Raw genomic sequence first — 26,356 nt, forward strand, 5'->3', positions numbered from 1 at the left:
CCACCCAGGATATTGGGGTGTGTGTGTGTGTATACAACTATGCACACATGTGCACACATTATTCAGATATGTATATATATTTTCTCTATATGGATTCCACGTTTTTTAAGTTAATTTTATTATAAAAATTTAGTATTTTTGTAATTACTTTGAGAGGAAACATTTCTATTGTTGGCCCAGAGTAAACTGATGTCATAAAGTTAGATCAGAAAATCAGCATACATTCAGTATATATTCCTTAGTGAAGTAATAGTCAAAATATACCATTAGCGTAAAATTTGGGTAGAAATCTCAGAAGAGTGTGCACCTAACATTAAGCGAGGTTTTTTCCTTTTGTAAAGTGGGATGTGTGCGACTCGTCTTCTGTTTTAGCTTATTCATGTTTTCATCACGTTTCATGTGTCATTTCCATAATTCTGAAAGATAATACTCCTAAAATAAAGTCAGCTGCTACAGGGTGTTATTCTTTGAATGTACTACTGTACTTAGTTCCGAGTACTACCTTTCGATTACTATCGATATTCATCGCACTACCTCAAGGTAGCTTCCTGCTTTCAAGCGGGTGGCCAGTTCTAATCCGTTACCGCTGCGAGTGAGGAAAGGACCGGGCCAGCAGAAAACGCTCGGACCGCGGGAAGAAACCGACCCTCGTGACGTCATCCGAAGTGGAGGCGCCGGGAGGCTCCCGGGACGCGTAGTGCCTGCGTGGGGCGCGGGAGTGTTCCGCGCATGAGCAGTTCCACCTCCCCTCAGCAGCCGCCATTCTCTGTCTCGCTCCCCGGCGGGGAGAGGACTCAGGCGCCTCTAGTCTGCTCGGCGCCGCGGAGGGCGGGGCCTGGAACCTGAAACCTGCGCGGGCCGGGAGCTGAGGCCGAGCCCCTGCAGGTGTGTCGGAGGTTTCGGTGCGGGCGCTAGGCCGGGGGCGGGGGGAAGCCGGTCTCCACGGCCGCGCCGAGTCGGAGACCCTGGCAGCCGCCGCCCCCCACCCCCACTCTGAGCGCCGGACTGGCCTCCGAGGAGGACTGGGGAAGAGGCCAGGCAGGGGGCCTGGCGGGGAGGCTGGCTGTCCGCAGTGCGGTTCCTCCCCAGAAGCCTTGTTTCTCGACCTGCGTGAAAGGGGCGGCTGGAGGAGGCCTGGGGAGCCGGGCTTATAGCGGGACGTACGCGCGCGAGAACAGCCGTTTGTGACGTGGATGCCAAACCCGTCACGTCGGCGCTGGCGCGTGGGCGGCGCAGGCTGTTGGAGACGTGGGTTGTAAAGCCTGAGGGGCTCGGGCTTAAGGCCAGCGCCCGCCGGTAAATGGGCAGGTTAATCTGGGTACGACTCGGATACTCATCTGTAAAATTATAATAGCCTTTAGGGTCGTTTTTTGTATTGAATAGGGTAGTGTATATAAAGTACGTTAAGGATTCAATAAAGGTGAGCTGCTTTTCTCATTAAAAGGTATGCTGTTCTTTTCATTATTGGCTCATTTAATCATCTTAATCATCATAACCATCCTTTGAATCCGTATTTACCACCTCCATTTTAATAAATACAAGTACCGAAGGTTCAAAGAGATAACTGGCTTAGCCATCATTAGCAGGGATTTGTTTTACTCTGTATCTCATGCTGTTTTCCACCCTAAAATCCACAGGCTTGGGTTGTATTTAATCCAGTGATTGTCCCTGGAGTGTAGTGGACCTAATTGTACAATGTAGTATTCTATTTTCAAAAATTCTTGAGGCTTCCTTAAAACTCCTGTGTAAAAGGTTAATTAAGGCCCTTCCTGCATTCTCTAACCTGTCTCGATACCCAGACAACTGTTACACATGTGAATTTAAACCATAGTTGAAACCCTGAATTTTAAGTTTTACTGGAGAAGCTGAGAATCCTATCCAGGCCAGAGGGGAAATGGGACAGACTTTTTTAAAGATGAAAACTGCGATTTCATCCATGCTCCATATTATGACGGTGATATCAAAATGCCTCTGATTGGATGGTGTATCTAGGCTTTAGTAAGTAGGCATCATGTAAGCACCAGGGAAGTGGTTTCTTCTGCATATGAGAAGGACCTCGGCATTTGGCACCTTTTGCTCCCCATGTGAAGTGCCTATTTTGGGATTATGGTGCCAAATTGTTATTTTAGAAGTTATATTTGTGTTAGTGTCAACAGTTTAGATGGCCATGTCAGAATTCATCAAGGCCTAATTACATTTTACTCTAGGCCCCAGCCCAGGGTTGGAGGGGACAGTGAATTCTGGGGTTCTGTTGGATTTGTGGTACTGAATGAAGACTTACAGAATCAGAATAGTACATGATTGTTTAAAATTACCTAATTCCTTCTCATGTTAAAGATAATAGCATAAGTGGGAAGCAGCCACATAGCACAGGGAGATCAGCTCGGTGCTTTGTGACCACCTAGAGGGGTGGGATAGGGAGGGTGGGAGGGAGATACAAGAGGGAAGAGATATGGACATATATGTATATGTATAGCTGATTCACTTTGTTGTACAACAGAAACTAACACACCATTGTAAAGCAATTATACTCCAATAAAGATGTTAAAAAAAAAGATAATAACATAGAAACTAAGATAGTTACTAGGTTTGTTAATAGCAGAGCTTAGCATAGAACTGAAGCCTCCCTGTCACTGTACCATATTTTAGTCAAAATAGGGTTTTTGGAGAAGTGATTCTGGAGAAACTGAAATTTAGAGAGATGAAACATCTTATTTTCGAGAGCTCTGAAGACTTTCTAACCTTGTGGGGTTTATAGTATCAATAGGAAAAATTGTTATGACATGTAACTTAAAAGATTTTCCATATCAATAGATGTTTCTCTTCAACATCATTTGTGATGTCAGCATAGGGTTCCATACTTTGGATATATATTATATACCTTGCTTAACTAATCTGCTATTATTGGACATTTAAGTTTTATATTCTTTTGTGTTATTTAGTAATGGACATATAATTTTCAAAACAGCCAATAGGAAAGAAATGTTTAGATTCAAAAATGTCCCAGATTCATCAAGATTATATGAGAGTCACCAGTGGACAGGTGGGTACTCCTTTCTCATGGTCCTTCCTATTCCTTCTCATGACTCAAAGAGACATTTTCCCAGAGGTTTATCTTTTACTAAAATGTTGTATGTAAATTTCTCACAGGTGATTCCTGACTGCAAGATAAGGTCTCTCTTATGACTTCTGTCTTCCAACTTTCCCTGTTCTGACTTCATAGTTTCTATACTTTCCAATAGCAGCAGAAAATGAACAAGTTCCGGGTGAGTCATTTATTTACCTCTTAACTTTATTTCACTCTGTGTGTGTGTGTTTTCAGTGAATTTTATGAAAGAGAGCCCATATATTAAATTAGAAAAGTGGAAATCATTAAAAATCACCTTCAGGGAAAATACTGTTTGAATACAACAGCAGTTCCAAGGTGTGGTCTGGGAGCCCCAAGACCCTTTCCGAGGGTTTGTGAAGTCAAAACATAATACCAGGATGCAAATTGCCTTTTACACTGAGGACATTAGCACTGATGGTGTAAAAGCAATAGATTGCTGCCTATCTGGCATACATCAGGATGATGACACCAATGACATTGTCTTCCTCTGCAGTAGTAAAAAAACTGCCACCTTTACTTAAGGATATCTTTGATGAAACAGTAAAAGTTCCTAATGTTATTAAATCTTGATCCTTGAGTACACATCTTTTTAATACTCAGTGGGATGAAATGGCAAGTTCACCTAAAGTACTCTTGCGGCATACTGAAGTATGATGGTTGGTTGTCTTGAGGAAAAGCACTTGTGTGATTGATATGTGAGCTCACCTAGCCACTTTTTTTCATGGAATATCATTTTTATGTGAAAGAGCAACTGGCAGACAAACTACGGTATTCACATGGTATTCAAACATTTTCTCAACAATGAGTGATGTGAGCCTGTCATTTCAAGGAAAATAACTTAGTATTTGTTGCTAATATTAAAAGTTGAGCTTTCAAGTGAAAATTAGAATGTTGGAAAACTTGTGAAGTTGACAAATGCTGATACTTAAAGACTTCTGATGAGATTGGTAAGGATATTAACAAATGTGATTCTTTAATATTAAATAATAAAATGTGTCAACATTTGAGTAATATTTCTGATGTATCTGCTCAGAGGCAAACTCAAGCAGTTTAAGAGGACAGAATGTTAGAAGTGAGGAACAGGGAATAAGTTGGTTAGGGAATGCCACTCTAAAAGGTAATATTTGAGGAATATCTTGAATTAAATGAGAGACAGCCAGGTAGAAATCTGGAGGAAGAGCATACTACATAGAAGGAATAGCAAATGCATACACCCTGAGGCATGTTCCAGAAACAGTATTTAGGATACTGAAACTAGAGAGAAGTGAACTTGGGGGAGAACAGTAAGAGGTAAGATCTAAGAGGTAGAAGGGAGTAGAATGTATATGACTTTGTAGGCTGTAGAAGACATGAATTTTGATTTTATTGGTTCATTAAATATTTAAAAAATCATACTTTATGCAAGTAATGTACATAATGTATATGTATAATTTAGGGAATACTGATTAAGTAACACCACTGTATCCCATATCTGGCTTAAGCAATGAAAATTACTAGTACTTTTGAAGCCCCTGTATGCCCTTCCTTAATCTCATCCCACCATTACCCAGAGAAAAGGAATCCTGAATTCTGTGGTAACCATTTCTTTGCTTTTTAAACTTAATTTTTAAAAACAAAATAGCATATTTAGCAATTAATTAAATGCCCAGCCCTTTGGTAAGCCCTTGACGTAGTTTATCTTACATAATTCTCACAGCCAACTTTTGAAGTGTTGTTATTATTACTATAACATAAATTTTCAGTGTGGACATTATCTATTATTAATTAGAGATCATAGCCTTTAGGCCTGATGGTGGAAAGAAAGAGACTCTAGAAAAATTTAACCTATTCTACGGTTCTGCTTTGGTCAGTCTTGAACTCATTTATACCTTATATATGAAAATTTCCTTATCCAGCATTTGTTCAGGTGTGGCACATGATGTTTTTCTTACCTTATGCTCTGTAATTAACTGCTGAGTGGTCAGTCTGGAACAAAAGAAATAACTAGTGAGCCTTTTTGTTTTTTGAAGTAGTTTTAAGTACAGTCATCACTACCTACTCTTGGAAAAATTTATTTTGTGCAGATAATTGGATTTTTTAAGGCATTTTGGCCAGATTAGAAAGTCTTTTTTATTCCTTCTTGCATCGCTCAAGTTCTGCTGCCATCAATTTCTGCTGTTTGAAAACATCCTTTATAGTTTTATTCTGCTTGCTTGTTGTTTTAGTGAGGGTCTGCTGGTGGAAAATTCTGTTTTCTTTATATGAAATATCCACGAAGAGCTTTTTCACTGTGTATAGAAATACTGGTTGACAGTTCTTACCTTTTAAAACACTGAAAAGCATTCATTGTCTTCTACTACTGGTACTATTGAAAATTCACCGTTAACTTGTCACACCTTTGAAATAAATTTGTGTTTTGGGCTAGCTGCTTTTTAAGATCTCTTTTATCCTAGTATGTTTATATCTATATCTCTTTTTATCCTAATTAGATTTACTGTACTTCCCTTGGGTTGAATATTTGAGTATTTTGTGTATTACACTGTATCTCCTTTATTGACTTTGAAGCTTTATTTTTGTGTGTTATTTTGCTTATTGCTGAATCTGGAGATTACAACATGCACCATTAAAATAATGGTGTCTTCAAATACTGTATTCATGAACAGTGTAATAAACTTTTATCAGTATAATTCTCTTTACAGCCTCCTCACCCTGTGGTCCTTGTCTTATATCTCACTTATACATATACTTTTAACCCCCAATACTTGTTATTTTTGCTTTAAACAGTATTCATCTTTTAAAGAAACGTGTGTGTTTGTGTGTGTGTGTGTAAATAAAACTCTTTTGTGTTTATGTACATATCTGCTTTGGGAGCTCTTTATTCCTTCCTACAGGTCTGGGGTTCTCTCTGATATCTTTTCCCTTCAGCCTAAGCAACTCATTTTATTATTTCATGTATTATTTCAGCACTGATGGTGACAAATTTACTTGGCTGGTCTTTCTGAAAATGTCTTTATTTCACCTTGGTTTTTGAAGGATATTTTGCCGGATATAGAACTTTATCGAGAGTTTTCTTTGTATCTGCATTTTTAGGATGTCTTTGTCTTCTGGCTTCTGTTGTTTCTGATGAGAAGCTAGTCTTCATCTTACTGTTACCCACCTGAATATAATGTGTTCTTTTCCTCTGTGCTTAAGATTTTCATTTTATCTTTAGTTTTCAATAGTTAGACCATGATGCACACAGGCATGATTTGTTTTGCATTTATCCCTTTTGAAGGATGACAAAGATTTGTGGGTTGTTGCCTTTTTTTTTTTTTAACATCTTCATTGGAGTATAATTGCTTTACAATGGTGTGTTAATTTCTGTTGTATAACAAAGTGAATCAGCTATACATAAACATATATCTCCATATCTCTTCCCTCTTGCTTGTCCCTCCCTCCCACCCTCCCTATCCCACCCCTCTAGGTGGTCACAAAGCACCAAGCTGATCACCCTGTGCTATGCGGCTGCTTCCCACTAGCTATTTTATGTTTGGTAGTGTATATATGTCCATGCCACTCTCTCACTTTGTCCCAGCTTACCCTTCCCCCTCCCCGTATCCTCAAGTCCATTCTCTAGTTGGTCTGCATCTTAATTCCCGTCTTGCTCCTAGGTTCTTCTGACCATTTTTTTTCTTTTCTTTTTTTTTAGATTCCATATATATGTGTTAGCATACGGTATTTGTTTTTCTTTCTGACTTACTTCAGTCTGTATGAGAGTCTCTAGGTCCATCCACCTCACTACAAATAACTCAGTTTCGTTCCTTTTTATGGCTGAGTAATATTCCATTGTATATATGTGCCACATCTTTATCCATTCATCTGTTGATGGACACTTAGGTTGCTTCCATGTCCTGGCTGTTGGAAATAGAGCTGCAGTGAACATTTTGGTACATGACTCCTTTTGAATTACGGTTTTCTCAGGGTATATGCCCAGTAGGTTGTTGCCTTTTATCATTTTTTTAAATTCTTGGAACTCACTCTTCAGATAGTTTCTTTGCATCATTCTCTTTTTCTTTCTAAAATCCCAATTACACAGAGTTGAAATATGTACATATTGTCCTAAATGTTCAGATGCTCTGTTCAGTTTGGGTTGTTTTTTGTGTGTGTGTCCTTTAGTTTGGATATTTCTGTTGAGCTGACTGTTTTCAAGTTCATGGCATCCTTCTTTTGCTCTGTCAGTTCTCTTCACTCATAAGCCTGTAGAATCCACTTCTGATATTGTATCATTCAGTTCTAAAAATTCCTGTTTTTTCTTTTGTCTTTCTTTCTCTGCTAAGATTTCGCATCATTTCATTTATATTCTCAATTTTTTTTCACTAGGTCATTTAGTTTTATTTATTTAGTTTTAGTGTAATTACTTTAAAATCCTTATCTGCTAATCCCAATATCTAGGTTAATCTGTAGGTCTGTTTCAATAGGCTCCTTTCTTCAGTATGAATCAAAATTTTCTACCTCTTTGCATGTCTCCTATTTCTTTATTATTGCTAGACATTATGTATAAAAGTACAGTAGGGATTGAAGTAAGTAATACCTCCAGAAAAAGTCACGTCCCTTCCTCTGTCTGCTCGCTAAGTCAGTTATGTAGCTGAGATGGCCCTGGGCTTTAGTGAGGTACTGTTCACCACCAAGCTTCACATGATTGAGGGCAGTATCAAGGCTTTCCCTTCAGGGGGCTTGGGTTGTGAACACCACCAAAGCTCCACTGATGTGCTTTTAGCTTAGCCACCAGCTTTTCTTTTGGGTGACTGAGGAGTTGCTGCCCTGTAGAGCTTTAAGCACCAGAGACATCTCTTCCTGCCCTGGTGCTCTGCTCCCAGCCTTTGGAGGGTTGTGGCCATGCACTCAGTAAAGGCCTGTGGGGGGGAAAATGGTGAGTGTTTGTATTTCAGAGCATCCATATACATTATGGAACTTTCCTTTGGTTCCAGAAACTGCTTCCTCAACTTAAAATAAACTGACCACTTTGAGACATTTGATAGGAAGTAAAAAAGTTCTACAGAGGGGGCTTCCCTGGTGGTGCAGTGGTTGAGAGTCCGCCTGCCGATGCAGGGGACAAGGGTTCGTGCCCCGGTCCGGGAGGATCCCATATGCCGCGGAGTGGCTAGGCCCATGAGCCATGGCTGCTGAGCCTGTGCGTGCAGAGCCTGTACTCTGCAACAGGAGAGGCCACAGCAGTGAGAGACCCGCGTACCACCACCACCACAACAAAAAAAAAGTTCTACAAATACTAAGCTTATGTTTGGGGACCTCTTGAATATGAAACTCCCACTCAGTCACCAGGTAGTATCAAAAGGCAAGTTGGTGTTGACTTGCTTTGTGACCAGGGGTCTTAGGGATGCTAATACATCACACAAGACCATAAGCAAACATTAAAAGTTTGTTAAAACTTGAACCAGTTTCTTCTCTTCCCTACTTGCCCCCAAGAATGAAATAAGTTGTGGTTTTCTGTTGTCTTTTGAAATATTTGTCTCTTCTGAATTTTATCTTTTGTTCACCTTTGGATTCTCAGATCTCTGATTTTAGAAAACACTAGGTTAGAGGCTTGTTCTCGTTAAGGTTAAGATCAACTTCTCCTTTGCTTCTCAGAATTTGTTTCTATTCAGAATTTCTTTCTTTATGCTTATTTTAGAGATGCTGGCTCTGAGCTGCTTTCTGCTCTACATTTTTGCCCTGGCTATGAAATTGGAAAATGCCCTGAAAATGCTAACCAGAGGTATAAAACTCATCATAATTAATTTCACTTTTTTCTTGGATCTTTACCTCTCAAATTCTAGTGCTTAAGTTAATATTTGATGCTTTTGTATAGCTATTTTTAGTGTTTTGTTGTTTTTTTAAATTTATTTTTCTTTTTTAAAATTAAAGTATAGTTGACTTATTTTTAATTGTAGTAAAATACACATAACAAAATTTACCATCATAACCAATTTTAAATGTATAGCTCTGTGGCATTAAGTACAATCACATTGTTGTGCAACTGTCACCACCATCCATCTCCAGAACTCTTTTCATCATCCCACACTGAAACTCCGCACAAATTAAACACTAACTCCCCACTCCCCCCATACGTTGGGAACCACCATTCTACTTTCTGTCTCTATGAATTTGACTACTCTAGGTGCCTTATATAAGTAGAATCACATAGTATTTGTCCTGGCTTATTTCACTCAGAACAGTGTCTTCAAGGTTCATCCATGTTGTAGCATGTCACAGAATGTCCTTCGTTTTAGAGGCTGAATAATATTCCATTTTGCTTATGTAATGTACATAATTTTGTTTACATTTGTTGATGGACACCTGGGTTGCTTATACCTTGTAGCTATTGTGAATAATGTTACTGTGAACATTGGTGTACAAATATGTTTGTGTCCCTGCTTTGAATTCTTTTGGATACATAACTAGGAGTGGAATTGCTGCATCATATGGTAATTCTATGTTTAATTTTTTTTTAGGAACTGCCATACTATATTCCATAGTGGCTGGACCACTTAACATTCCCACCAGCAATGCACAAGGGCTCCAGTTTCTCCACATCCTTGCCAATAGTTGATATTTTCTGATTTTCTTTGTTTTTTGGGTCTTCTTTTTTTTTTTTTTTTTTTGCGGTACGCGGGCCTCTCACTGTTGTGGCCTCTCCCTTTGCGGAGCACAGGCTCTGGACGCGCAGGCTCAGCGGCCATGGCTCACAGGCCCAGCCACTCCGCGGCATGTGGGATCTTCCCAGACCGGGGCACGAACCCGCGTCCCCTGCATCGGCAGGCGGACTCTCAACCACTGCGCCACCAGGGAAGCCCCCGGGTCTTCTTTTTTTTTGAGAGTAGTAATGGGTGTGTCATGGGTGTGAAGTGGTTTTAGTTTTGTTTTTATTTTTATTTACTTTCTAACTTACAGCAAAATTCACTTGTTTTGGATGTACATTTCAATGACTTTTGACGTATGCATAAAGACATGTAATCATCACCACAGTCAAGATACAGAACAGTTTAATCACCTCAGCATTTCCTTGGTTCCCTCTATGTAGTCTCCCCATCACTAATTCCTAGCAATCACCAATTTATTCTTCATCTGTATAGTTTTGCCTTTTCGTGAATGTCATGTAAATTGAATCACATAGTATGTAGTTTTTTGAGACTACCTACTTTCATTTAGCGTGACGCATTTGAGATTCGATCATGCTGTTGCATGTATCAGTAGTTCTTTTTTTACTGCTAAATAATATTCAGTTGTATGTGTATACCCCACACACCAGCTGAAAAATATTTGGGTTGTTTCTGGGTTTTTTTGGCAATTATGAAAAGAGCTGTTATAAACATTTGCATTCAGATGTCTGTGTGTACACAGATTTTAATTTCTCTTGGGTAAATACCTAGGCATGTGCTTACCATGTCATATGGTCCTGTTATAATTAACTTTATAAGAAACTGCCAAACTGTTTTCCTGAGTAGCTTGTATTCTTACCACAATGTATCAGAGTTCCACTTGCTTCCCATTCCTTTTTTTTTGTCTAATTTATTTCTTTATTTTTGGCTGCATTGGGTCTTTGTTGCTGCATGCGGGCTTTCCCTAGTTGAGGCGAGCGGGGGCTACTCTTCCTTGCGGTGCGTAGGCTTCTCATTGCCGTGGCTTCTCTTGTTGCAGAGCACGGGCTCTAGGCGCACGGGCTTCAGTAGTTGTGGCACGCGTGCTCAGCAGTTGTGGTGCACGGGCTTAGTTGCTCTGCGGCGTGTGGGATCTTCCCGGACCAGGGCTCAAACCCGTGTCCCCTGCATTGGCAGGCAGATTCTTAACCACTGAGCCACCAGGGAAGTCCCTTGCTTCCCATTCTTGTCAGTACTTGGTATTTCAGGTTTTTTTATCATTAAGTCATTTTGATAGGTGTGTATTGCTATCCCATTATGGTTTTAATTTTCATTTTTCTAATGACTAATGATACTGAAAATCTTTTGATGTGCTTGTTTGTTATCCATATATTTTCTTTTGTGAGTGTCTTCAAATCTTCTGTTCATTTTTAATTTGGGTTGTTTTCTTAATGAATGTTGAGAGTTCTTTATATGTTCTGGATACAAGTACAATGCTTTGTTAGATTTGTGATTTTCAAGTATTTTCCTCACTATCTGTGGCTACTCTTTTCATTCACCTAACAGTGTCTTTCACAAACATGTGATGAACTCCAAATTTTTCTTTTTAGTTTCTTTTGGTATCATTTCTAAAAAGTCTTTGCTTATCTCGAGGTCACAAAGACTTCTAAAAAATTTTGGAGTTTAACATTTCATATTTAGGTCTATAATTGGTTTTGAGTTGATTTTTGTATAAAGTATAAGTTATTGGCTAAGCTTCATTTTTATATATAGATGCCCATTATTTCCAGTGCCATTTATTGAAAAGCAAATGTATATATATTATCTTAATACATATCAACTTAGCATGTATACGATAGATACAGAAATAATTAAAGATATGTGTATACACATGAGTTAATATGCAAACATACATTTACTAACTGTCGGATGAGAGGGCCTATAAGCAGTGACACCTCAGTAGCCGTGAGCAAACCCAGCACACAGATCTTGGTTTCTATCATTCTACAATAAAAGGAACCAGCATTCCGTGGAGAAATTGATTGATTTTTGGGGCTGAGGCGAGGGTAGTACAAAAATAAGTCCAGAGCATTTTGTACTGTCAGAAATTAAGGAAGTGCTCAAAAACAGGGTGATGGGGACATGTCAAATGAACATGGGCACCAACCCAAAAGAGCTTCTCATGGCAAAGCTAGAACAATTTGAGCAACAAAGTAAATAACATGGTATTGGATTCTAACCCAAAGCATTAAATATTTGAGAACATACTTATATAAGTAAATGATTGAATAAATGGGAAAAGAGAGCCCTTTGAAGGATTCCAAGTAATATATCTAGATTCTGCCCCCTCTTAGAGGTGGGGCTTATTCCCTCCTTTCTCGATTATGAGCTAGACTTAGTGATTTGCTTTCAAAGAATAGACTATGAAAAAGAAACATAGTTACTTTACAGTGGAGAAAAGTGGCAAACACTACCTTAAAAAGTGATCCAGGTTAACATCACCCATGATATCATGTACCCCCTGATATATTGTGATAAGAAGCATTCTTTGTTATTCTCCCACGAAACCTAAAATCTCAGTCTGATCAAGAGGGAAAAAAAACACCAGACAAATCCAAATTAAAGGGCATTCTAAAAAGTATCTGTTTAGTATTCATCAAAATTGTCAAGGTCATATAAAACAGGTAAGACTGTCACAAACCAGAAGAGACATGACAACTAAATGCAATATAGTATCCTGAATTAGATCTGGAATAGATAAAGGGACATTAAAGAAAAGACTGATGAAAGTCTGGAGTTGGCTTAATAATCCATTTGTTCCAGCACTTGTTTTTTGAAAAGACTATCCTTAATCCACTGAATTTCTTTTGAACCTTTATCAAAATTATATGTGTGGTTCTATTACTGGACACTGTTTTTGTTCCAATGATCTGTGTGTTTATCCTTTTGCTAGTAACACAATTAATATAGCTTTGCAATAAGTCTTGAAATCAGGTAGTGGATTTGCTGATACTTTGTTGAGGATTTTTGTACTTATAACCATGAAAGATATTGGTTGGTAGTCACTATGGTGGTAAATGTTTAATCATATTTTGGGGACTGGGAGAGAAATCTGGTTTGTACTGTTTACCAATTTCTATGGTATAAATACCCCTGCCGGGGCTAATTTCAAGCTACAAAATGCTGTTAATCAATTGCCCAAAATTTGACAATCAGCACTCTTGATCTGGTACAAACAGGTGCAAGCCACCACTGTAGTTTTCTTTTCTGATAATCCTTTTGTTAGGTTTGGGTATCAGGGTAACGTCGGCTTCATAAAATGAGTTGAGAACGGTTCTCTCCTCTTTGTTTTATGAAAGAGATTGCATATAATTGGTATTGTTTCTGCCTTAAATGTTTGGTGGAATTCACCACTGAGACCTGAAGATTTCTTTGTTAGAAGGTTTTGTTGGTTTAAATGAAGTGAAATTCACATAATATTGACCATTTTAAAGTGTACAGTTAGGTGACATTTAGCACATCCACAATGTTGTGGGACCACTACAACATATAGTTCCAAAACATTTTTGCCATCCCCAAAGAAAACCCCATTCCCATTAAGCAATCATTACCTAGTCCCTCTCCCTTTAGCCTCTGGCAATTACCAATCTACTTTCCGTCTCTGTGCATTTACTTATTCTGGATATATCATATAAGTGGAATCATATAATATGTACCTTTTCTATTTGGCTTCTTTCACTTAGCATAATGTTTTCCAAGTTCATTCACCCTATACCATGTATCGATACTTCACTTTTATGGCAAAATAATATTCCATTGTATGTTTATACCACAATTGTTTATCTGTTCATCCACTGATGGGCATTTAGGTGGTTTTCACTTTTTGGCTGTTGTGAATAGTGCCACTATGAACTTTTGTGTACAAGTATGATGGGTTGTTTGGTATTTGTATGTTTAACTTTCTGAGCAACTGCCAAACTTTTCCACAGCAGCCGTACCGTTTTACATTCCCACAAGCAATATATAAGGGTTACAGTTTCTCCACAACCTCCCCATCACCTGTTATTTTCTGTTTTTTTTTTAAAAAAAAAAACACCCATCATAGTAAATATGAAGTGGTATAATTGTGATTTTGATTTGAATTTCCCCTAAGGACTAATGATGCTGAGCATCTTTTCATGTGCTCATTTGTATAACTTAAAGAAATGTCTGTTCAATTTTTTTGCCCATTTTCTGGCTGGGTTATCTTTTCTGTTATTGAATTGTAAGTATATTTTATATATTCTGGATAATAACACCTTTATCAGATATGTGATTTGCAAATATTATATTACATTCTGTGAGTTGTCTTTTTCCTATTTTGGTAATATCCTATGATGCATACAAGTTTATATATATATAAAATTTCCTTGGCTGCCACGCCACATGGCATGTGGGATCTTAGGTCCCTGACCAGGGATCAAACCTGCGCCCCTTGCATTGGAAGCGTGGATTCTTTACAGCTGGACCGCCAGGGAAGTCCCCATAAAAATTTTAAATTTTGATAAAGTCAGCTTATTTTTCTTTTACTGCTTGTACTTTTGGTGTCATATCTAGAATCCATTGCCAAATTCAAGGTAAGGAAATTTATTCCTATGTTTTCTTCTGAGTTTTATAGTTTTAGCTCTTAATATTTAGGTCAGTGATCTATTTTGAGTTAATTTTTTTTTATATGGGGTGAAGTAGAGGTCAGGTTTCGTTCTTATGCATGTGGACATTTGGTTGTCGCAGTGCCATTTGTTGAAGAAACTATTCTTTCTCCATTGAATGGTCTTGTCTTCCTTGTTGAAAATCAGGTGGCCATAGATGTATGGTTTTATTTCTAGACTTTCATTTCTATCCCATTGCACAATATGTCTATCTTTATGCCAATCACACTGTTTTGATACTTTATAGTAAGATTTGAAATAAGTGTGAGTCCTCCAACTTTGTTTCTTTCCCAATTTTGTTTTGGCTATTAGGGACTTCTTGCAATTCCATATGAATTTGTGGATTGGCTTTTCCATTTCTGTGCAGAAGTCATTGGGATTTTATCAGGGATTGCACTGAACTTGTAGATTCCTTGGAGTAGTACTGTCACTTGAACTATATTAAATCTTATAGTCTATGAACATAGAATGTCATTTCTTTTATTTAGGTCTTCTTTAATACTTCCAGCAATGTTTTGCAGTTTTCAGTGTATAAGTCTTACACCTCCTTGAGTAAATTTATCCCTAGGTATTTTATTCTTTTTGGTGCTACATTAAATGGAATTGTCTTCATTTCTCTTTTGGATTTTCATTACTGGTATATAGAAACACAACCAATTTTTGTGGGTTGATCTTATAATTCTGCAACATGCCGACTTTGTTTATGAGCTCTATTAGTTTTCGTTTTTGTGGATTCTTTGGGATATTCTATATGTAGATTAATGTCATCTGCAAATAGAGATAGTTTTTTTTTTTTTCCTTTCTAGTTTGGGTGCCTTTATATCCTTTTCTTGTAAAACTGCTCTGGCTAGAACTTCCAGTACAGTGTGGATTAGAAGTGGCAGAAGCAGGCATCCTTGACTTGTTCCTGGTCATAAGGAGAAAGTTTTCAGTCTTTCACTACTGAGTATGCTATTACCTGGGGTAGAGGTGGATTAAAAATGTTGTTTATCATTTTGAGGAATTTCCTTCTATTTCTAGTTTACTGAGTGTTTTTATCATGAAAGAGTGTTGAAGTTTGTCAAACACTTTTTGTGAGTCAATTAAAATGATCTACTTTTTCCCCTTTGCTCTATTACTGTAATTGATTGACTTTTGTATGTTGAACCACTCTTGCATTCCTGGGATAAATCACACAAGGTCATGGTATAGATTATAATTTATTTTTTTATTTTGTTGGATTTGATTTACTAGTAATATGTTAAAGGTTTTCGACTTTATATTCATAAAAGATATTTTAACTCTTTATAGGGTAGAATACTTATCTCCACTTCATTTAATTCTTTTTCTGAGGTTTTGTCTTGTTCTTTTGTTTGGAACATATTCCTCTGTCTCCTCATTTTGCCTAATCCTCTGTTTTTATTTCCATGCATTTGGTAGGTTGGTTACATTTCTCAATCTTAGAGAAGTAATCGTATGTAGGAGATGTCCTCTGAGGCCCAGCAGTATATTCCTCTCTGATCACCAGAGCTATAAGCTCTAGGGGTTCCCTATATGTGGGCTACATGAATCCTTCCTTGTTGCGGGGCCGACTATTGTGGGCACACTGGTAGGCAGGGCTGACCCTCAGCCCTGTTGGAAGCCAGGCCCTGCCTCATCCAGTGGCTCCCGGCCCACTGTTGGGAGGGGCTGGGTCCCTGCCTGGCTAGCTGCGCGGCCTGTGGGGTGCCTGGAATGGGACCCAACGTGGCTGGCTGCATGGCCTGAAGTGTCCTGGGATTGGTGATGACCCATTGGTGGGCATGGAAGCCTCCAGCACTAATAGGCTAGAGGGAGGACTCCAGAATGGTCCCTATTAGCACCAGTGTCCTCATGGTAGAACAAGCTCCCAAAATGGCTGCTGCCAGTGTCTGTGTCTCCAGGGGGAGTTCCAGTTGCCTCCTCCCTCTCCAGGAGGCTCTCCAAGGTTAGCAAGTGGGTCTGAGGAAGGCTCCTTTCAAATTACTCCCTCTGCACTGTGACTTGGAACGTGTCAGATTTTTGCATGCACCCTTTAAGAGTGGAGTCTGTTTTCTACAGTCCTCTGGCTCTCAAGCCGCACTGGCCTTCAAAGCCAGACGTTCTGGGGGTTCGTCTTCCTGGTGCAGGACCCCCCAGGCAGGGGAGCCCAATGTGGGGCTCGGACCCCTTACTCCTTGGGGACAACCTCTACAATTTTGGTTATCCTCCCATCTGTGGGTCACCTACATGGGCGTGTGGGTCTTGACTATACTGTGTCTCTTCCCCTCCTACCCATGTCACTGTGGTTCCTTCTTTGTATCTTTAGTTGTGGGGAATATTTTCTGCTACTCTTCAGATAATTTTCAGAGATCGTTGCTCTGTGAATAGTTGTAATTTCAGTGTGCCTGTGGGAGGAGCTCAGCTCAGAGTCTTCCTTCTCCACCATCTTGGCCATCCTTTGTGACCATCTTTCATCTTGTACATACTTCTGTCATAGCACCTGCTATGCATATTGCATTTAAGAATTTAATCTTTGTCTCCCTGTCAGCATGTAAGCTCCTTGATGACAAGAACAGTTGCTTTCGGGGCTTCCCTGGTGGCGCAGTGGTTGGGAGTCCGCCTGCCGATGCAGGGGACACGGGTTCGTGCCCCGGTCCGGGAAGATCCCACATGCCGCAGAGCAGCTGGGCCCGTGAGCCATGGCCGCTGAGCCTGCGTGTCCAGAGCCTGTGCTCCGCAACGGGAGAGGCCACAATGGTGAGAGGCCCACGTACCACAAAAAAAAAAAAAAAAAAATAGTTGCTTTCATTCATCTCTGTATCTCTGGCAGAGTTCCAGGCATGGAGTGATATCTGAGTAAATATATACTGAACAAATATTTTATATATGTATAAAGCAGGGTGGCAGTATATCTAACTCTGCAGAATAAATACTATAGTTAGCACATTAACAGTTCACATGTCTTTTTGATGGTACTGTATTTTGATCGCTTCAGTTTTAACTGAAATACGTTGTTTCAGGGACCAGTAACATTCAAGGATGTTACTGTGGAATTCACCCAGGAGGAGTGGCAGTTGCTGGATGCTGCTCAGAGGACCCTGTATAGGGAAGTGATGCAGGAGAACTATCGTCACCTCATCTCAGTGGGTGAGGAAATCTTCCCTATCTGTAACTCCCAGTAGTTTGCATTTCCTTTCTCAGTTACTGGAATTTGTTAAGTCCCCTATAGGGTTGAATATTAGCTTTGTTTTAGGGGTCAAAGTTGATGAATCCATTTTGGGTACCAGAAAAATATGTGTGTCCCCATGCACTCCACTGATACAATCTAAATTTGCCAAGCCTATGTGGGACCTTCCTTGTTCTGCTCCTAAACTGCACTTCCTTATCCTTCAGAGTTGCTGTATTCCAAGCAATTTGTATTGTTTTCTTTATCTTTCTATTAATAGGTTATTGTGTGAATAAGCCAAATGCAGTCTTCAAGTTGAAGCAAGGAAAAGAGCCATGGATATTAGAAGTAGAATTTCCACGTCAGAAGTACCCTGGTAAGTTAGAAATTATAACCTGTGAGGAGGTTGGTGCCTTTGACTTTTGAAATTTTTTTTTTCAGGAATCTCTTTTTTAAATGCCCTGTACTTTTGGAAATGATTGAGGATACTTGATCTGCATATGTAAGCAACATAAATCACAATTCCAGTTTTCGTTCTCCATCTAAATTCCCTCTTTTGCTTGACATTTTTAAAATAGATTTACTTCTCTTCCCTATATACTAACTTTGACTTAAACTTTCATTTTGTCTTTTTTCTAGAATTCCCAGTTACTCCTTGCCATTAAAGTATGCAACTATAATCTTAAAATCTGTCTTATAAATTTTGTCAAATGGCATTTTCCTCCTTTCATTAACAACAAAATGCCTCAGTTTTTTCAGCACCCATTTTAATTTCCTATTCTCTCTTTAAACTCTGAAATCAGTTTACAAATCATTATGCCTTTCATCGGTTATATTATTTCGGAGTAGATACAAAATACACCTAATTTTCTGTCAAGAACTAGTCTGGCACTTTATTGCCTACTGCATCTTATTATTTATTTATATATTTACTTTTGGCTGCGTTGGGTCTTGGTTGCTGCACGCGGGCTTTCTCTAGTTGCGGCGAGCGGGGGCTACTCTTGGTTGCAGTGCACAGGCTTCTCATTGTGGTGGCTTCTCTTGTTGCGGAGCATGGGCTTCTAGGCTTGCAGGCTTCAGTAGTTGTGGTTCACGGGCTCTAGAGCGCAGGCTTGGTAGTTGTGGTGCATAGGCTTAGTTGCTCCGTGGCATGTGGGATCTTCCCAGACCAGGGCTCGAACCTGTGTTCCCTGCATTGGCAGGCGGATTCTTAACCACTGGGCCACCAGGGAAGCCCTGATTCTTATTTTTCCTTGTGGCCCCAAAACACATGCTAATTTTCATTTCATCTGCTCTCTTAAATGTCTTTCATATGTAAGATCTTATTTCATGAGTATCCAAGTTAACCTTGCACATGTCCTTATCAAATAACTTTTTTTATGTTTTCCCCACAAATGCCATGAAATTCTAACCCCAAGCCTCTGCTCATAATCTTTCACTTTCTTTCAAGCATTTAAAGATGAATAAATATGAAGGTCCATAAAGATTCTAGAACAATGTTGAATAATTACTCTTTAAAGATCAGGTAGCAAATTGAAGCAGACATGTGGGAGCTAAGATGTGAAAGCAGAATAAAACTAGTGTTGAGTCATAGGTAACTCTCTTTTGGAGATGCAGTATTTGGTGGTCAGCATTGAAAATCTCTGGTGCTACAACTGGGAATTCGTTCTGTTATAAGGATGGCTTGCACTCTGCTTTTCTTTAATCTTTCCTTTTGGATGTATGTGTTTCTGGGTCTTCTGAACCAGCAAAAATTAAGCCAACTAGACAGAGCGGAATTTTCCTCTAAACATTAGGAAATGGATGTTTTGAGAAAGTCACTTTAGTGTTGACATCGAGATTGTTGTATTATGGGTAAAGAGAAATAAAGTGGAAGTTTATAGTCTACTGATTACTAGGAATCCTAACACAGTAAACTAGGTTTGAGTGGGTAAAGATCCTATACTTTAGCTCCTTCATCCAGTTTAATCTTTCCTCTGATATTTCCAGTGAACACAGTTGTCTACTAATTTTTATTTTCACCCTACTTACTATTCATTGTCCTTAATGGACTCACAGCATTCTCTGTGTCTCACATTCCTGTTCAGCAGCACTTTGAATGTCCTTTGTTCTCTGCTCCCTATTCTTTGGTTTTTTTTTTTTGGCTTAACCTTCTCCAGGTTTTTAAGATCATATTTGTAGTGTCAAAGATACTTGGGTTTATAACCAGGTCCCTTCCCCTCTGCTACAGCAGTTTTTAGTGTTATTTATGTTTCTTCTAAACCACTGAGATAGAGGAAGTTTGCACTTAAGAGTTCCTTCATTTGAGGATATTGGCCTGAAGCCTAAGAATCCACCCTATGACCATAATAATGTGTTAAGATTTATACGGTATTAAATTTTGGATTCCTTTGTAGAAGACCTATGGAATACTCATGACCAAGGAGCAAGATACCAGGAAAGCCAAGCTAAAAATTCAAGGCAAGTTCAAGAATTCAATTTTGAGATTAGAAGCTTCGTAAGAAAGGGTCTTGATGGGGGTACTAGAAGTGAGAGAGCACTAGTTAATAATAAATGTGAAAAAACTAACACTGGAGAAAATTCCAAAGAACATAATCCAAATGGGAAAGCCTTGTTTCATAATAGAGACCTTGTTTATAATTCAAGATCAGGAGATTACAACTTTGCAACAGTCTTTTGATTCTTCTTACTTACACGATAAGGGAGGCTTTATTACACAAAGTGGAGTTCAGGCAGTTGAGAGACCTATAATGCAAGTGAAATTCCTTCTACCAAATGTTAAGCCATAATGTATTTCAACATAGAATATTCACAATGGAGAAGCCCTATGAATCTAATGAATATTGGAAAAATCTCTAGAAATTGGTTCTCAGAGTTACTTGGAAAATATACACAGGAGACCAAAAAAAAAAAAAAAGCATTATACATTAATGAATCTGGAAATTTCTCTCTAGGAATGGAGAACTCACAAAACATCAGAAAACTCATACCAATGAGAAATCCTATAAATGCAATGAATGTGGAAAGTCCTTCTGCCAGAAGTCTGTCCTCATAATACATGAGCATACTCATTCAAAGGACAAACCCAGTGAATGTGGGAAATCTGTCTCTCGGAATGGAGACCTCACAAGACAACAGAAAACTCCTACCAGAGAGAAGACCTATGAATGTAAAGAATGTAAGAAAACTTTCTACCACCTGTCATCTCTCAGTAGACATTTGAGAACTCATGCAGGAGAGAAACCCTATGAATGTAATCAGTGTGAGAAATCCTTCTACCAGAAGCCACACCTCATGGAACATCAGAAAACACACACAGGAGAGAAACCCTATGAATGTACTCAATGTGGGAAGTTCTTCTACGTTAAGGCATACCTCATGGTACATCAGAAAACACACACAGGGGAGAAACCATATGAATGTAAGGAATGTAGGAAATCCTTTTCCCAGAAATCACACCTCACAGTACATCAGAGAACACATACAGGGGAGAAACCCTATAAATGTAAGGAATGTGGGAAATTCTTCTCTAGAAATTCACACCTCAAAACTCATCAGAGAACTCACACGGGAGAGAAACCCTATGAATGTAGGGAATGTGGGAAATGCTTCTACCAGAAGTCAGCCCTAACAGTACATCAGCGAACTCACACAGGGGAGAAACCCTTTGAATGTAATAAATGTGGAAAAAACTTTTACTATAAATCAGACCTCACTAAACATCAGAGAAAACACACAGGGGAGAAGCCCTATGAATGTAATGAATGTGGTAAATCTTTCTCTGTGAATTCAGTCCTCAGATTACATCAAAGGACTCACACAGGAGAGAAACCCTATGAATGTAAAGAATGTGGGAAATCCTTCTCTCAGAAATCACATTTTGTCATACATCAGAGAAAACACACAGGAGAGAAACCCTATGAATGTCAGGAGTGTAAGGAAACTTTTTTCCAGAAATCAAAACTCACTGCACATCAGAAGACACACACAAAGGGAAAAACTTATAAAGAGTATAAATTGGGAAGTTCTTCTGTCTGAATTTATCCTTCAGAATAATCAGATAATTTACATGAGACAAAAACCTTATGAAATATCAGTATGGGAAAATTTCAGCCACAGTCTTTCATCATGGAGAGAAAGTCTGTAAATATTTTAGGGAGAAATTTTTACCATATTTCAGACTTTCACTAAGTATCAGACAACTTAGATGGTAGAAACACTACAAATTGTAAAACATGAGGGAAACCTCTCTTTCAGAATTCATACTTTATTGCACAGCATAGAAACCATACGAGAGAAATCCTGTAAGTAAATGAATGTAAGGAAATTTCTGTCAGGGTAGCCATCATTTAGACATCCAAAAGCTCACATGAGTGAGAGATTCCTATCAGTATCCTGACCATTCAGAAATCTTTTTATATCAGTTGGACTTAGAATACTGTAAAAGGGGATAATCACAAAGACTGAAACACATATGGAAGGCTTTATCAAGAAGTGATGTTTTGGTGAATGTCAGATCAGTGATAAAGTATAGAACCTTTATAAGTATTTAAATATGTGAAAGCTTTTTAACAAAAATTCCAAGAGAATCTGTACCTAGGGTAACACTTTTACTAGAAGTCATGTTGCAGAAATCTGATTACAAGGTTGTTTTTCTTTTAAAGAAACCTGCAAATATCTAGATATATGGAGCTTCTTAAAAAGCACAACTAAATTGAATAACCAGGTGACATCATTAAACACATGTGAAGAGTCCTGTAGTATGTAGGACTTATGTGTGAATGTCAGTGTGCTACAGAACACAGATTGTGGATGTTTGATGTGCATGTGGACCCATCCATAACTGTACATAGGGAAATATGTAGCCTTATTTAGTTCAGTAACTTTTTTTTTTTGCGGTACACGGGCCTCTCACTGCTGTGGCCTCTCCCATTGCGGAGCACAAGGCTCCGGACGTGCAGGCTCAGCGGCCATGGCTCACGTGCCTAGCCGCTCCGCAGCATGTGGGATCGTCCCGGACCGGGGCACGAACCCGTGTCCCCTGCATCAGCAGGCGGACTCTCAACCACTGCGCCACCAGGGAAGCCCTTAGTTAAGTAACTTTTATGTATATGAAGATACTAAGTCTCAGCAGTGACTCTTGTTAATAGAATGTGTATTTAAGTGTAATACTCTTTTAAAATTATAATGTATCTTTTTCTCCGATTTCTGAATGGATTTGGATTTTACTGAACTAATCTTTCAGAAAGAAGCTAAAAATGTTTTTGTAAATTTTTCAACTCATGGTCAGCCAAATTTTACATTAGGGATACATTTATTTATAGGAAAAACCTAAGTTCATTTTAAAAAACAGCTGAAAACACCCTACACAATAAAAAAAATGCTATGTAAAGAAACGTCTGTCTTAGTGTTGTTTTAGCAGATTGCAGAGCTGTCTGAATTTGTATTTTGTATGAGAGTCCTAAACATTCTTCACTACCTTTTTCTTCCTGGTAGAAGCAACGTGATATAGAGGTTAAGAGTGTGGACTCTGGACTCCTACTGCCCAGGCTTAGTTTCCAGCATGAAGCATGCACTTAACCTCTCTGTGCCTCAGTTTCCTTTTCCATAAAAAAGTGATAATGTGTTAGGATTGTTGTGAGGTGTAAAAAGTTAATATTTTTAAAGCACTTAGAATAGTGTCTGAGACACAGGAAGAGCTATATGTTAGATACTATCATCATTATAATTTGTATTTCTTGAATTATGTTGCAAAATAAAAGGTTGACTACCAGCATTCATCCCTCACTTCATTGCTGTAGTGCCTTGGTTTGGTTTGGTTGTACATTTTTCCACAAGTGATTCAGATCTGGCCCACTGCCTGCAAGCTAAGAATGGTTTTACATTTCTGAATGGTAGAAAAATTAAAGAATATCTTGTGACATGTGAAAATTATATGATATTCAAACTTAAGTGTCTATAAATACGAATTTTATTACAACACTAATACAAAAACAAAGCAAAAAACATTCATACCTGTTTTGCCTGTGGCTGCCTTCACATTACAGTAGCAGAGGTGAGTGTTATGCCTCACATGCCTAAGATGAGCCTAAGATAGTTACTATCTGGTGCTTTACAAATTTAAGTTTTCTTAGAGCTAAAAACATCACAGCCAATGTAAAATACTTTTATATATGGTATGTGTTTCAGAAATGATGCATATAGCAATCTGTGGGTAGGTGGGGGGTTTTCCAATATATTATGTGCATTATATTTATATGTTACAAGACTAAGCATTAGAATTTTTTTTCAAATGTGTTTTACCTGCTGCACTGTTGTAACATCAAAGCAAATTTCCTGATGGAATATAGCAGTAAATTATGAAATCAACATTGTCTAAGTTAAATTAATTGATCCCTACTCACAGTATTCCTGTATTTTCTTCCATGTCAGTGGCCAGTTTTCCCTGTATCATTTTTAAAAATATATTTATTTATTTATTTTGGCTGAGCCAAAATAAGCCAGGTCTTAGTTGTGGCATGCGGACTTCTTAGTTGTGGCACACAGACTTCTTAGTCGCAGCATGCGGACTCTTAGTTGTGGCATGCGGGATCTAGTTCCCCGACCAGGGATCGAACCCAGGCCCCCTGCATTGGGAGTGCAGAGTCTTACCTACTGGACCACCAGGGAAGTCCCCCTGTATCATTTTTTAATTTTCTCACTATCTCATAATAAACTACATCTTTATGTCATACTTAACTAATGCAACCCAATAACAAAAGCAAAATAGAATACCCAACTCCACCAGCTACATTACTAGTAAAATTATTTTATTGCCCACACTTCATAGAATTGTTAAATGCTGCTCCAATCTAAATTCTGCCATCTTGGACCAATGCAGCCTGTGGTGGGGGCCTTGGAGGGCAGGGGACCCAGCCTGGGAGCCCAGCAGGCTTTCTGGGCCTGAGTGGGCAGAGCAAATGCCTTTTGCTGCTCCTCTCCTCCTCCGGTCCTGGAGGGCCCCTCCTGCCTGCCTCTCCTGTTCTCCCCCGGCCTCCTTCCTATGCCCCCAGGATCAGCACGGACCGGAGGGGGCCTCTGGGGGCACAGGACCTGGCCTGAAGGCAGGGCAGACTTCCCTGGCCGGCTGGGCAGGGGAAATGCTCAGTGTGCTCCCCACTGATCTGAGCCCCAGAGGGTCCCTCCAGGTGTGGGAACCCCTCCCCCTTCTCAGCCACCCCTCAGGGGTGCCAGTCCTGTCAGGCCTCCACTTCTCCACATCCCCCAGTCCCCGCACATCCTACTGGTTCACTTGGGGTTCCTCATATCTCCTTGGGCGTTGAGGTCCCTCACCAGCATCTGGCAGGCACTGGTGTTGTGGGGAGATACTAACTCTGAGTCTTCCCATACTGCCATCTTGACTCTGCCTTGGGGGCATAAGAAGGAAGCCAGGACGAGAACAGGAGACACAGGTGGGTGGGGCCTTCCAGGACTGGAGTGGGAGAAGGAGCGGAGGATGTCTGCCCCGCACACTTGGGCCCAGGAAGCCTGCTGGACTCCGAGGCAGGGTCCCCCACCCTCTGAGAGCAGGGGCACGCCTGGGCCCCTTCTGTTCTGCTGAGCTTAAACCCCACCCCCCCACACACCCCAGGGCCTTTTCTAGCCCTGTGTCTCCTAAGCATAAACCCTGCCCACCACCCAAACACCACCTCTGATTAGGCCAGGCCCTCCACAGCCAAGGCCTTTTCCTCCTTTTTGTTGTTGTTGTTCTCCTCTTTTTTACTATTGTGGTTTTATCTTCTGGTTGTTGTTTCATCTATATTTCTATTTTTATATTCTAATATATCTGTTAGTTTTCCAGTCTAATTTTATATTTTACTCTTTGTTACTGTTCTTTTTTTTTTTTTTTTGCCACCCCATGTGGCTTGCAGGATCTTGGTTCACAAGCTTGTGGTCGGGCCAAGCTCCTGCAGTGGGAGCTCCAAGTCCAAACCACTGGACAAATAGAGAACCTCAGACTCCAGGGGATATTCACTGGAGTGACGTCTCCTGGAGGTCCTCATCTCAGCACCAAGACCCAGCTCTACCCAACAGCCTACAAACTCTGTTGGAAGCCTCAGGTCAAAGAACCAGTAAGACAGGAACGCAATCCCACACACCAAAAAAATAAAAAATAAAAAAAGAGACATGGCAAAAAAATACATCACAGATGAAGAAGCAAGGTAAAAACCCAAATAAATGAAGAGGAACTGGGCAATCGACCTGAAAAAGAATTCAGAGTAATGATACTAAAGATGATCCAGAATCTTGGAAATAGAATGGAGGCACAGATTGAGAAAATACAAAAAATGTTTAACAAAGATCTAGAAGAACTAAAAAACAACAAACAGAGATGAACAACACAATAACTGAAATGAAAAATACAACAGAAGGAATCAATAACAGAGTAACTGAAGCAGAAGAATGAACAAGTGAGCTGGAAGACAAAATGGTGGAAATAACTGCTGAGGAGCAGAATAAAAAAAGAATGAAAAGAATTGAAGACAATCTCAGAGACCTCTGGGACAACACTATACACACCAACATTTGAATTATAGGGGTCCCAGAAGAAGAGAAAAAGAAAGGGTCTGAGAAAATATTTGAAGAGATTATAGTGGAAAACTTCCCTAACATGGGAAAGGAAATAGTCACCCAAGTCCAGGAAGTGCAGAGAGTCCCATACAGGATAAACCCTAGAAGAAACACACCAAGACACATATTAACCAAACTAACAAATATTAAATTCAAAGAAAAAATATTAAAAGAAGCAAGGGAAAAACAAAAAATAACATAAAAAGGAATC

At 39.4% G+C, this 26,356-nt stretch overlaps 1 protein-coding gene across 7 annotated transcripts; it reads left to right on the forward strand.

The window, feature by feature from the left end:
* Nucleotides 1-743: 743 nt before the first annotated feature.
* Nucleotides 744-25,392, forward strand: ZNF25 (zinc finger protein 25). Of its 7 annotated transcripts, none has more exons than XM_029245016.1 (7): nucleotides 776-885; nucleotides 3,151-3,266; nucleotides 8,757-8,840; nucleotides 17,390-17,516; nucleotides 17,816-17,911; nucleotides 19,932-19,995; nucleotides 20,490-25,392. In XM_029245016.1, exons 4-7 carry the CDS (start codon nucleotides 17,483-17,485, stop codon nucleotides 21,571-21,573), a joined length of 1,278 nt encoding a protein of 425 aa, XP_029100849.1. In that variant the 5' UTR covers nucleotides 776-885; nucleotides 3,151-3,266; nucleotides 8,757-8,840; nucleotides 17,390-17,482; the 3' UTR covers nucleotides 21,574-25,392. The 7 variants fall into 7 exon arrangements, with proteins under 7 accessions (XP_029100851.1, XP_029100848.1, XP_029100849.1 ...); XM_029245014.1 differs by lacking the exon at nucleotides 8,757-8,840 and adding an exon at nucleotides 2,943-3,043 and having other exon boundaries at nucleotides 805-885; XM_029245015.1 differs by lacking the exon at nucleotides 8,757-8,840 and having other exon boundaries at nucleotides 765-885.
* The last annotated feature ends 964 nt before the right edge of the window (nucleotides 25,393-26,356 follow it).

Source organism: Monodon monoceros, unplaced genomic scaffold (assembly GCF_005190385.1).
Source record: "Monodon monoceros isolate NGI ecotype Baffin Bay Population unplaced genomic scaffold, NGI_Narwhal_1 Super_Scaffold_4, whole genome shotgun sequence".
NCBI lineage: Eukaryota > Metazoa > Chordata > Mammalia > Artiodactyla > Monodontidae > Monodon > Monodon monoceros.